This window comes from Balaenoptera acutorostrata, chromosome 18, assembly GCF_949987535.1.
Source record: "Balaenoptera acutorostrata chromosome 18, mBalAcu1.1, whole genome shotgun sequence".
Taxonomy (NCBI): domain Eukaryota; kingdom Metazoa; phylum Chordata; class Mammalia; order Artiodactyla; family Balaenopteridae; genus Balaenoptera; species Balaenoptera acutorostrata.
In genome coordinates this window covers 80,368,588-80,381,813 of record NC_080081.1, presented here as the reverse complement: position 1 = coordinate 80,381,813, position 13,226 = coordinate 80,368,588, and the positions used below count along the sequence as shown (strand labels likewise).

At 48.2% G+C, this 13,226-nt stretch overlaps 1 protein-coding gene across 1 annotated transcript in view; it reads right to left on the bottom strand.

Annotated features, from left to right (window-relative positions):
- Window positions 1-13,226, bottom strand: part of CRYL1 (crystallin lambda 1) — an 82,364-nt gene that overhangs the window by 49,091 nt on the left and 20,047 nt on the right. Inside the window, exon 3 of the mRNA XM_057532956.1 lies at window positions 7,163-7,289. Within this exon, the coding sequence (XP_057388939.1) occupies window positions 7,163-7,289 (127 nt within the window). The remainder of the gene's footprint in view (window positions 1-7,162; window positions 7,290-13,226) is intronic.

Genomic DNA, 13,226 nt, shown 5'->3' with positions numbered 1-13,226 from the left:
ACTAAGCCCATGTGCTGCAACTAGAGAAGCCTGTGCACTGCAATGAAGACCCAGCACAGCCAAAATAAAAAATAAATAAATAAATAAATAAAGGACTGGAGGGGGTGCTTCTGTCATCCGGTGGGCAGAGGTCAGGGACACTGCTCAACATCCTGCAGTGCACAGGGCAGCCCCGACAACAAAGAACAATCCAGCCCAAATGCCAACAGTGCCACGGCCAAGAAACTCTGCTGAGGAAGGGGCAGAAAACTCTCTCTGTGTAAGACTCACCAAAAACACAAGGTAGGATTTGGCTGCCACAGGGAGGAGAGGCGGGACCACTGAGAAAGCTCCACCCACAGTCAAGGTGCACAGAGCTGGCCTAAGACCAAAACTGACCTAACAAACGACAGCAGTCCACCTCTGGGGGAGGAGCAAGGGCATGAAGAGAGAGAGAGACCCCCCCCCCTCCACGGGGCTGGGGCCAAAGAAAACTAAAAGCTGAGAGCAGGCCAGGAGCACTGAGAAAACCTCTCCAGCTACCCAGCCTCCCCAAACACACGAGACGATGCTCGAGGAATGTGAAGCGGGTGACGCACTGAAGGTGACCACGAACAGTACAACTGCAGCTGAGTCCTGACCAGGTGGACTCAATCCCCACACCCACAGTTTAGCAGGAAAAGGCGTGCCCACGTGCAGGCGTAAACACTGCTTAGCCCAGGCTCTGCTACTCTATACACCGAATGTCAGCATTCAGTGAAAACTTACGAGGGACACAAAAGAGCAAGGGAAACCACCTCGTGCCAAGAGACAAAGCAGTCAACAGAATTAGACTCAGAGATAATCCACGTGTTAGAACTATCAGAGAACTGAAAATAACTATGACTCAACATGTTAAATACCCTAGTGGCAAAGTGAACAGATAGGCAGTTTCAGCAGAGAGATGGAAACTATTATGAGCCCCTGCCTCCTGGTGTGCGTGCCCTTGTGTGGGTCCCACCCGCACTGCATAGGTTGACCTGTGTAAAATGGCAGCATGTGACTCTGGAGGCCAGCTTTCAGCATGTGCTCTCTGACATCACTCGTCTGGGGGAAGCCAACTACCATGTCACAAGGACATTCAGGGAGACCCAAGGAGAGGTCTACACGGGGACAAACCACAGCTTCCCATCAATCAATCTGGCCGCCATGTCAATGATCCATCTTGAAAATGAACCCCCCAGTCGCACCAGGTCTCAGACGATAGCCAATATCTACCCTGGCCAATACCTTAACTGAAACATCAAGAGACCCAAAGCCACAACCACTCAGCCAAGGCACTCCCAAGATTATATATGTTTATTGTTGTTTTAAATTACTCTGTTTGGGGTAATCTGTTATACAGCAATAGGTAATTAATACAGTCTCATTAGTAGACTCTACAGAGATGAAGAAATACTCAATGAAATGAAAGATAGGTCAGTAGAAATTACCCAAACAAAAACACAAAGAGAAAAAAAGCTGGGAGAAAAAACAAAACAAAACAAAACAGAACAGAGAATCCAAAAGCTCTGGAACATCATGAAATACTCTAATATACATGTAATTGAAATTGCAGAAGAAGAGAGAATGGGTACCAATAAAAAACTTGAAGAGATACTGGCCAAGGTATTTCCAAAATGAACATAAAACCACAGATCCAGGAGAAATTGGGGCTTACACAAAAAAATGAAGAGTGCTGGAACAGTGAAAATGCAGGTAAATATAAAATTTAATTTTAATTGCTCTAAATGTTAGTTGACTGTATGAAGAAAAAGCAGCAGCTGTATTCGCTGCTACAGGATATGTAAAAGGAAAATCTATGACAACAACAAAAAAGAGGGAGGAGCTGGGAGAATGCTGTAAGGTTCTTACACGACACATGAAGGTAGACCATGACTAGTTAAAAAGGAATTTCATAAATCCTATGGTAATCACCAAAAAAATATTTTAAGAGGTATAAATAATGAACAATCATGGAAATAAAATGAAATGATAAAAAATATTCAATCTAAAAGCCAGCCAAAAATAAGGGTGAGGAGAAGAACAAAAAACAAATGGAACAAATGGAAAACAACAAGCAACACAGATTTTAATCCACCACATCAATAATTACATTAAATTAAATGGACCAAAACATGCTAATTAAAAGAGTCTTGGGACTTCCCTGGCAGTCCAGTGGTTAAGACTCTGCACCCCCACTGTAAGGGGCACAGGTTCGATCCCTGGTCAGGGAACTAAGATCCCACATGCTGTGCAGCCAAAAAATTTTTTAAAAATAACATTAAAAATAAATAAATAAATAAAAGACAGAGTCTGTAGGATAAAAGCTCAAGACCCAACTATATGCCTAGTTTGAACTAATTGAGAAATGAATCCATAATTACAGACGTCAACACTTTTCTCACAGTGTTGGATAGAATAAGTAGACAGAAAATCCGTTAGGACAGAAAAGACCCTGGACTTCCCTGGTGGCGCAGTTTTTAAGAATCCGCCTGCCTATGCAGGGGACACGGGTTTGAGCCCTGGTCCAGGAAGATCCCACATGCCGTGGAGCAACTAAGCCCGTGTGCCACAACTACTGAGCCTGTGCTCTAGAGCCCGCAAGCCACAACTACTGAGCCCACGTGACACAACTACTGAAGCCCATGCGCCTACAGCCCGTGCTCCACAACAAGAGAAGCCACCACAATGAGAAGCCCGCGCACCACTATGAAGAGTAGCCCCCGCTCGCCTCAACTAGAGAAAGCCCGCTCGCAGCAACAAAGACCCAACCCAGCCAAAAAAACAAAACAAAACAAAGACCCAAATAACACTAACAAGCAACATGACCTAGTTGATATTTACAGTTCACTCCTCTCAACAACAGCAGAATACACATTTTTCTCAACTGCACATGGAATATTCACCAAAATAGACTATATCCTGGGTTATAAAATATGCCTCAACAAATTAAAAGAATTGAAATCACATAAAGTATGTTTTGGGACTATAATGGACTTAAACTAGAAATCAATAACAAAGATATGGAAAATCCTCCCAAATTTAAATAAACAACACCCTTTTAACTATAACTATATTACTATGTGCTAGCAGCGAGCAATTAGAAGTTGAAAGTTTTTGAAGGTACCTTTTACAATAGCACCTAATTCATGACCTATTTATGTATGAATCTAACAAAGCACGTGCAAGCTCTGGCGATTCCACCTTATACCACATTATGGAATAGGCAAAACTCTAGGGACAGAACCAGACCAGTGGCTGCGGGCCTGGGGATGGGGAAGGGAGGTTGATGGCAAAGGGGAAGGAGGGGACTTTGTGGGGTGACGGGCATGCTGTAAAGCTGGGGGGTGGGGGTGACCTGACTTCACGCATTTCTCAGAACACACAGGACAGGACACTAAAACTGCCAGAGTTTACTGTACGTAAACTATAGCCTGATTTTACAAATTAAAACACACGCACACACACGAACAGGAAAAATGAAATTCAAGTTTCAACGTGCACTCCCGTGCACTCTCAGTGCCGGTCGCCCCATGTGCTCCCGCCATACTTGAACACAACCCTCCCACTCCAACCACCCCAACCCACCAAAAGGAGGATCGTTCAGAGCCTCAGTGGACCAAGACCAAAAGTCCAACAAGCTTGCATTCTTTAAGAAAATGTACAAATTTAAACTGTCGTATTTATCGTGAACACTGCTCCCTGTAATTACTGACAGTCTCCAAGTCCTTACCAACATGACTAGCATGGACTTCCCTGGTGGCACAGTGGTCAAGAATCCGCCTGCCAACGCAGGGGACACGCGCGCAGCAACGAAGACCAAACACAGCCAAAAAAAAAAGACTCGCATTTTCTAAATTTTACGGGTAAGGTTCAGATGCAAATTCTCACATCTACATGGATAAATATCATTTTTACTTCTAGATCTCGGCTGCTGTCCTGCTTGTGTAAGGTAAGTCCACTTAAAGCTCATACATAATTCCATGACCATTCCCAGGGCTCCTACCAGATACCTTGATCTCAGGTCTGAAATTCCAGAGGTGAGATGAAGCCTTTGTACCACAGCTAATGAGCCTTAATGCTCTGTAACAGCCAATGCATTAGACGGGCTTTTCAGAATAAACTTATTTTTCCAGCACGGTAGATTCTCTTGCCAGGCAAGATTTGATTTCAAAATTGCACTAAGTTCTAGAAATTCAGGTTCCATTCTTGCACGCTCCCACATTTCAGCAGCGTGTTAGGAAACCTTCTGACCCAGGCTCCCGCCCGCCGGGGTTTGGGTAGAAGACAAACTGACCACAAAGAACTATGCTCACATTTCTGGGGCTGTGACCCCTCGGGACTCAGTAAATCCCACAACTGGATGGTTTGTGGTGGAAGCATTGTTTGTATTAATTCACATGCTCTGCCTCCTGACTTTGGACAATTCACTAAAGTAATGATCATTTTCTTTCTATTAAAAAAAAAGTCTCCAAGTAGCCTGGATTAATTTTTCTACAATGAGAATTTTTCCTTTTATAATTGGGAAAAAGGGAGCCATAAAGAATTGCTGGGCTTCCCTGGTGGCGCAGTGGTTGAGAGTCTGCCTGCCAATGCAGGGCACACGGGTTCGAGCCCTGGTCTGGGAGGATCCCACATGCCGCGGAGCAGCTGGGCCCGTGAGCCACAACTACTGAGCCTGCGCGTCTGGAGCCTGTGCTCCGCAACAGGAGAGGCCGCGATAGTGAGAGGCCCGCGCACCGCGATGAAGAGTGGCCCCCGCTCGCCGCAACTAGAGAAAGCCCTCGCACAGAAACGAAGACCCAACACAGCCAAAAATAAATAAATAAATAAACAAAGTAAACAATGCGTTTAAAAAAAAAATAAAGAATTGCTAAGATGGGGAGGCTAGCAGGAAGTCTCCGGGCGCTAAGACGGGGAAATGCCATGAGGCTGGCGGGGAGCGGATGCAGCCGTGGCCTTGGCCCTTCAGCCTCAAGGTCATTTTTAGATGGAAGGTTCTCTCAGGTTAGTTACCACATGATAAACATAACAGTTTTTTTTTTTTTTAAGTCCAAAAATTATACTTCTATCTGATAGAGACAGGAAGGCAAGAAAGGTTGTAAAGTTCTAAATAAAAACCGTGATGCAAAATTCTATTTACAGTATAATGTCAAGTATGTTAGAGAAAGAGAGAAAATAAACAGAAGAAATGGAAAGAAATACAAATACAGGAAAGTACTAAAACATTTTTGGAATAATGGATTCTCCCAAACTTTCTTTATTCTTTAAAATAAATTTTTAACATCCCCAGATTGTTAGAAACCTAATATAATTTAACAAACACATGGTATCACATCAGGCAGGTTTTGATTGGGGGGATTTATTTTCTCATTTGTTTGGAAAACATAAGGTGAAATTAAGATGCATTAGTTGCGGGTTTCCCTGCTGGCGCAGTGGTTAAGAATCCGCCTGCCAATGAAGGGGTACACGGGTTTGATCCCTGGTCCGGGAAGATCCCACATGCCGCGGAGCAACTAAGCCCGTGTGCCACAACTACTGAGCCTGCGCTCTGGAGCCCACGAGCCACAACTACTGAGCCCACAAGCCACAACTACGGAAGCCCGCGCACCTAGAGCCCGTGCTCCGCAATAAGAGAAGCCACCACAATGAGAAGCCAGTGCACCACAACGAAGAGTAGCCCCCGTTCACCGCAAGTAGAGAAAAGCCCGCGAGCAGCAACCAAGACCCCAGGCAGCCAAAAATAAAATTAATTAATTAAAAAAAAAAAAAAGAAAAGAGGCTCAAGTCACGTAGTGAAGACAGATGCCAAGTCAGGCACCGTTAAAAGTCTGAACGAGTGTTCTGTGAAATGTGTGGTCACATGTTCACATGTCAGGTCACGTCATACATGTTTTTATAAACTTTCATTTCCATCGTGTAAATATTATATATCAAATTGACCTCAAAAAGGAATTTATTAATGTTCTCATTGGAGGCAACGGAGCTTGGCCTTGCATTAGGGTCACCTGATGTGACCACAACGACCCAGGCACGGGTGTCCCACCCTCGCCGGACCAGGACGAGGGGTCGGGTCAGGAAGCCGGAGAAAGGCCCTCAGCTGCTCAGTGCAGGGTGGGCGGCTCGAGGTCTGTTCTGGACCCCTCGGTCCCCTGTCCCCTCGCCCCCGTAGGGGGTCCCTGCTGGCGCCACGAGCAGCACAACCTACCTCCCCCTCCTCCATCAGGGTCGCAGAAGAGAAGACACTTCCCTTAAAAACAAGCTAACCACGTGAAGACCCTCCTCTGCGGGGACCGTGCTGGGGGGACCCCTGGGCGCTCAGGGCCAGGTCAGGAAGGCTAAGCAGTAACGCCGGGGCCCCTCAGAGCCCTCGGTGTCACAAGACCCGGGTGGAAAGACCAGGAGGCGATAGGGAGCTTTGCTGTGTGAGCTGGAGGAGCGTCAGGCCCTAGGCCTCCGGGCCAGGAAACACGCTCAGGCCCCGGGTTTGCTCCCAAATGCTCAGCTCAACCAGCGTCACAGAGCAGACGAAACATCAGCACCGACTGGACAGACAGCGAGGGGGCTCCGGAGCGAAGCCGCGTCAACCCCGGGCAGCGAGCGTCACATTTCAGAAGCCGGGGTGACGCCGGGGTCTTAGTGGGGCGGGAGCTGCCTGTGGGCCCGGGTGGGCTGGCCCCTGCGAGGGCACCGAGCTGCTCCCATGGCCCCGAGGCCACCTCCCACTCGGCCTGGAGCATCATCGGCGGTGGGGACAGGGTCCCCAGAGAGCCCGCTTTTGCTGAGTGACGTTGTTGGAAAAACTAAATGCAAAGGCCACAAGAAATGAAAGGGTTTCTTTTGGGTGATTTCTTTAAGCTTTTACACAATTGCATATGAGAACAACAACATAATCTCTCATTCAGTTAGAAGAAAAACAAAATAACAGTGTTAGCTGTCCAGAAAATATATTTTTGCTCAACATTCTAACACCCCTGAAAGATAACACTATCCCAGGCATTTGATGAGAGCCCACGTACCAGACGGTTAAAGACAGCGTTTCCTGTCACGTGAAAGGCATCCTGACCTGCAGGTCCACAATGCCCACGCCTTCGACTGCCTTTGGCCCAAGGAGCTGGGAGGCGGGCGGTTCCAGCCCCGGCGGGCAGGTGTCCCCACTCACCTGGACGTGCAGGGCGCCCTCCACCGCCTCCCGGATGTCGGAGCAACCGCTGATGAGCGACAGCTGCCCCTCGGCGCCCAGCGAGCCTTTCAGGGAGCCCGACTGTTCCAGCGACTTCATCTCTTTTCTGGAAAGCAGTGCAGAGTGAGCCGTGAGTATTCGGAAACAATTCAAAATCAAACAGAGGTCTACGTTACTCATCAGCAGGGAAATGCAAATCAAAACCACGGGACGCCCATTAGGATGCTGACGGTGAACAGAAAGAAGAGAGAAGAAACCAAGCGCTGGCGGGGATGTGGAGAAACAGCCTTGTGCACTGCTGGCTGGAATGAAAAAGCTGCAGCCAGGGGGGCAAATGTTGGGTGGTTTCTCAAAAAGTTAAAAATAGGACCATCATGAACCAGCGACTCTGCTTTTGGGTGTATACCGCCGAAAGCTAAAAGCTGGGACTCAAACACATATTTGTACCCCCGTGTCCATACCAGCATTGCTCAGTGGCCAAAAGAGGGAAACAACCCCATGTCCACAGACGGATGAATGGATACACAACCACACAATGGAATGTTATTCAGCCTTAAGAGGGAAGGAAATCCTGACACAGGCTACACTGAAACGCAGCAGGACGCTATGGTCCCTGCCCACCCCACCATGTCCTCAGCCTGCCTTTTGTCTGTGGAAAAACTTTAGCCAAAGAATAAGTTTAATCAGAGAAGTGAGAAAATGCAGAAACAAAGGAAAACAGTCAAAGGAGACCAAATAATAATAGTTTAATCATTAAGCATAGTCAAGGACCTTTAGTTCCCCTTTAAGGGATAGAGATAATACTCTGAGCTGTATCCTGTGAGCTGTCTTGTAGATACTGAAACCCTCACCAGGTGGAAGACATTAACTCCATGATGACCAGACTGTAGCCATGACAGAAGCTGCCACAATTCTGAAAACTGGCCTCAAAGAGATGGAAACAAACCGAACGTGGAACTGAAGGTTAACTGTACCTAAAACAATCAAGATGACGTTGGTCAGACCACCGATGACCAAGTTCATGGTGACTGTTAGAGCTGCCTGTGCTGTTTCTGCCGGTAGAATAAAAGCTGTCTGTAAAAGCTCTTGCCCCCTGGTTGTCAGTGGTGGGAGTCGGCCTTTGGACAGATGTTCGTCTCCCCTGCCCCCCACCCCGGCTGCCGGCCTGCAAAATAAAGCAAACCTTCCTTTCCACCAGCCTGGCCTCTTTATTGGCTTTTGAGTGGCGAGAGGCCGGACCCCACTTCCGGTTACAACACCGTGGACGAACCTTGAGGACATTATGCTCAGTGAAACAAGCCAGCCACAGAAGGACAAGTACTGTATGATTCCACTTGTATGAGGTCCCTAGAATAACCAACTTCACAGAGACAGAGAGAGAATGGGGCTTGCCAGGGGCTGGGGGGGTAGGTTTCTGTTTCATGGGGACAGAGTTTCAGTCTTGCAAGATGACGATGACAAGAGTTATGGAGACAGAGGGTTGTACAACGGTGTGAATGTACTTAATGTCACTGAACTGGACACAAAAATTATTAAGATAATAAATCTTATGTTACATGTATTTTACAATTAAACTTTTTTTTTTTTTTTTAATTTTTAAAGGGTGAAACAAGGCCCATGGTGGGTAAAACCAGAAACCAGTGGTTGTTCAGCCTCAGTGGGCCCCTGGGGAGAAGGGCACAAGGAGGCACCTCGCAATGTGGACCAGGGCCGCGTGGCTGTAACTCACGACATGTTAAAAACACAAGGTAAGCACACGCACAAACATGCACAGGCTTTCCAGAACATTCTCTGGATTTCTCTGCCAGTGACTCAGCCACTTTCACATGGTTTCAGGCCGCAGGTTTTATCTTTAAGCCCTCGGAGTCCTTCGGAGGGAACAGGTCGGGTTGGCGCTCCTGGGTGCAGGGTGTCAGCCAGGGGTCGGGGAGGCCCTGGGATGGGGCGATGGCTTGAGTGTGGCCAGTTGCCTGGAGGGTCTGGGTCTCAGGTCACTGGACCGGGCACTGCGGGAACAGGAGGCCACGGGAAGGCCGGGCATCATGTGAGTTGAGGCCTGGACAGAAGGGACAGCCCTGGGTTGGTGTCTGCAGGGCGTCCCTGAGCCCAGGTAACCCACGGGCAGCCCTGCTCGTCCCGTCCTGTCCTGTCTTCTCCTGTCCTGTCCTGCCCTGTCCTGTCCGGCCTTGTCCTGTCCTGTCCTGTCCGGCCTTGTCCTGTCCTGTCCTGTCCTGTCCTGTCCTGTCCTGCCCTGTCCTGTCCGGCCTTGTCCTGTCCTGTCCTGTCCTGTCCTGTCCTGCCCTGTCCTGCCCTGTCCTGTCCTGCCTTGTCCTGTCCTGTCCTGTCCTGTCCTGTCCTGCCTTGTCCTGTCCTGCCCTGTCCCGCGGGGGCCAGTGCTCCTGAGGCGCCAGGACCCACGTGGGTCGGCCAGCTCCCTTGTTCTGTTTTTTTCTTAAATCTGTGTATTTTGTATTTTGCTTTAGCTACAAACTGAGGAAGAGAAACTTTCTTGCTACTGTTACTGTGAAAAAACGGAAAGATGTGCTGAAATACAGGTTTCTTTATTATTTTACCAAAAAGAAGCTTCGGGCAAAGAGATCAAGGCCGCGACACATCAGGTGGACGCAGCCTCTCCTGCTTCTGGGACGGCTTCGTGAAGAAGCCCTCGCAGGCCATCACCACACAGGGGACTCAGCCTTCAATTTTTTAAAAGGAGACGGAATCTGTGAGAGTTCTGTCATATAAATGATTTGGAAGAGCTGTGGTATATCAGCTAAAACAAACAAACCAAAAAAGCTAGTTACACTAGTTCGAATATTCTTCATTGAGTGTTTTGGAAGAACTTCTGCCTCGAGCTTTGCAGGGGACGAACATAAACACCTGGAAAAGGTACGACTCTCAGCTGGCTTCTCAGCCTCATACACTCACTACTCTACTCGGAGGCCAAGAACGCGGTTCCACTAGAGTGCCTGCTAAGAGGCTGCAGTGCCCCAGTCTGACCTCTAGAGGTCAGCCCAGGACCAGGACTCAAGGCTCCTAACTTCAGCAAAGTTAGGAGAAAAGGAGACGTTAACAATTATCAGTATAGGGTACAAAATGGGTGATCTTTTTGTATATTTGTTTTTGCGATTTTATTCAAAACAGACATTTTTTAATTTAAAAAGATAAGAACTTATCAAAGAAATAAAACACAAATATTCCCCAAACAGCAGAATGTGTTCCCAGGTCAGATCCCAAGCCTAGGTGTAGGACAGGGGACAGGAGACTGTGGGTTTGGGTTATAAACTCTAGTTAAATACTTGTCTTTATGCATGCATTTCCTTAATAAAATTGTTTAAAATATAACAACCTAGGCATTGAGCTGCTTCAGAGGATTCCTGGTGTCCTGACCTCCCTATGCTCTGCACCCCGCCTGCAGCCCCGTCCTCGCTGCCTGCTTCCTGTCTGCGGCCAGCTCCACAAGGAACCTCACTGTCAGCCTGTTATGAAGTCCCAAGGGGATGTGGGGCAGGTTTCTCTACTTCCCCCCTCTTCCCTGAGGTCTGAGGCACTGAGGCAGCTGGAGATGGAAGGGAAGCGGGGGGAGGGCAGCGCCAGGCAGAACCAAGCTCACGAACGCGAGTCTCCTTGGCCTCCGCCAACAAAAATCCTAAACCACAGAGACACAGGGCAGAGGCCAGCTGGGAAACGAGAGGCCAGGCCAGACGTGTCCCAGGGCCCGGGGATGCTCAACTGCATCAAGCTGACGCCCCACAAAGGCCCCATTTACGTCGGGACCACGTCCCGCAGTGCCCTCTCCTCCTGCGGTAGAATGTTGTGCGGACACTTTCTTTTCATTCATTCATCTCATTTTTATCATTTTCAGTGTCTTTGAAGTGGGAAAATACCGAACTTTTTATTAAAAATAGGAGCCCCAGACTTCTTTTGTTTGACCGCACAGGGCCTTTAAAATCTGGAATCCCTTCCCCCAAAGCTGGTCCCCCATCCGCCAAGGGCTGCACCTCCCGCACTCCATTCTCTCCCCACCCTTTATTCACATGGGTTACAGGCCCAGCCCCCTGGACGCCTCAATCTGAAAACCTCTCAGGAAGCAGATGAAGTTCAATATGCGGTAGGAAGAAAAGTCCCTCCATCTGTCCCACAGAAGGCCAGAGGATCTGCCTGCTGGGACCCAGGGCCCCGCTGTCACCCCTCTCAGGCACTCAAAGGTCTCTTCCCTTGGGCGGGAGACACCCCGGGGAGCAGAGGGCCTGCTTCAGCCTCAGTGGGTCAATTCCACCAATGTTTTCACTGGAGTATCAGGCCGAAGCCCGGTTAACAAAAGTGTCCCCTGCTTTCCTATTTGTCGTTGCAGGAAACCTCACAGGGAGAAACGACCAGGATTCACATTCTGAGTCCACACGCTGACTTAAGTCCATGTGAGCCTTCACAGCCTTCCCCTCCCTGGGAACACGTGTGTCCTCCCACCCGGGCCCCGCAGGATGGGAGGGTCGGCGTGAATCCCCCAAACCCAACAACGGTCACTCCTAACCCTGCCTTTCAGAGATGGCCAAAGTACTCTGATTTCTCCCCAATTTTAAATGTACAGTTAGCATATGTAACTTTTACAGATCAGAGAAAGCACAAGCCAGTTCAGTTTGGGAAGAGGGGTAAATAACTAACATGAAGCAATTATTTGAACTGTCCTAGTGACACCCAAGGGCCAGCAAGACCCGTGAACACACAGACAACGTCAGGATCAACAACCCGCTGAACTGACGGCCCACTGGTGTCAACTTCTGGCGATGGCACTCAGGTCACTTCTGAACTTCGCAGCCGAGGTAGGTCTGGTCAACCGCTGCTCCGCACCGTCCTTGTTAAACCCCTGCAGACAGGCTCCTGCCCACTGACTTACGTCTTCTTCATTGGCCTTCAATACACTTGAAAAAATGTCCGCATGAGTGTCTTGTGCATGTTTCTTATAGCTCCAGCTACTAGACGGCATACTTTTTTGGTAACCGTAGCCGATACAGATGGGAGCCATCTGTGGCCATTCTGTGATCTATTACCCTCAGTTATTCCGGCCAAAGCTATGTGGACAACGAAAAGTCAGCTTCAATCCAGGACAGACCGGTGCAGAGGATCCAGATCAAAACTGGGTTCAAGATATTGAAGCAAGTGCAGAGGCCTGGGTAGCGAGTTAAAAACAAGTCAGGGACCCAGTCACTGGGCCAGGGGGCTCAGTCAGGAGACGGGCTCACCTCTGCGGGCCTGTTAAACCCATATCCACGTAGAAAGCAGATCCATTTCTAGTGGACTCAAATTCAGAGTGACCGTCGCCACATGGTAGAGGTGGCAGTAAAGAAACTGAGAAGAGTTCACCCAAAGACAGCGATTTCAGACGGGGCTCCAGCCAGACAGGGAGCTGGTCCTCCGCCCTGCCTGGGGTGGTCATTCGGAGTCCTGATGGCCCAGGCCAGGGCTCCTGGTCCCGTGAGGCTAGAACGGCCCTCTCACCACGTGGAAAGGAGACTGGACCCAAGTCATGAGGAGCCCCAATGTCTGGGTCCACATTACAACTTTGTTTACTTGATTTTTGTTTTTCTTCTTAAAATATAGCCATCCTCTCAAATTCCTGAGCCCTAATACATGCCAAGCATTGAGCATACAATGGAGAACAAAAGCTAAGCAGCGAAGCATCTGCTAATGGGTTTTTCAAGGTCAAGCTCCCTTTTATTATGGGATTTAAATATGTGAAGTTTTAAGTGACTCATTTTGCCACCTCATTAGAAAAAGATTAGTCTTGGATGACAGCATTCTTTTTTTTTTTTTAATTTACTAAGTACTCTTGGTGTGATATGAGTTGTGATAATTTCTTTTATCTTCTAATGTTTTAATACTTCAAAAATCAACTTGACCCAGTTCAAGTTCATTTTTGCAAGTTTAGAATCGAGATGTACCATTTCAACCCACTAAAGATTTGCGTTTAATAGGTCTAAAACTCATAGAATTTTCATGCAGGAGTAAAGAGTTTCAACATTTTTATTTTCTACTATAGGATGTT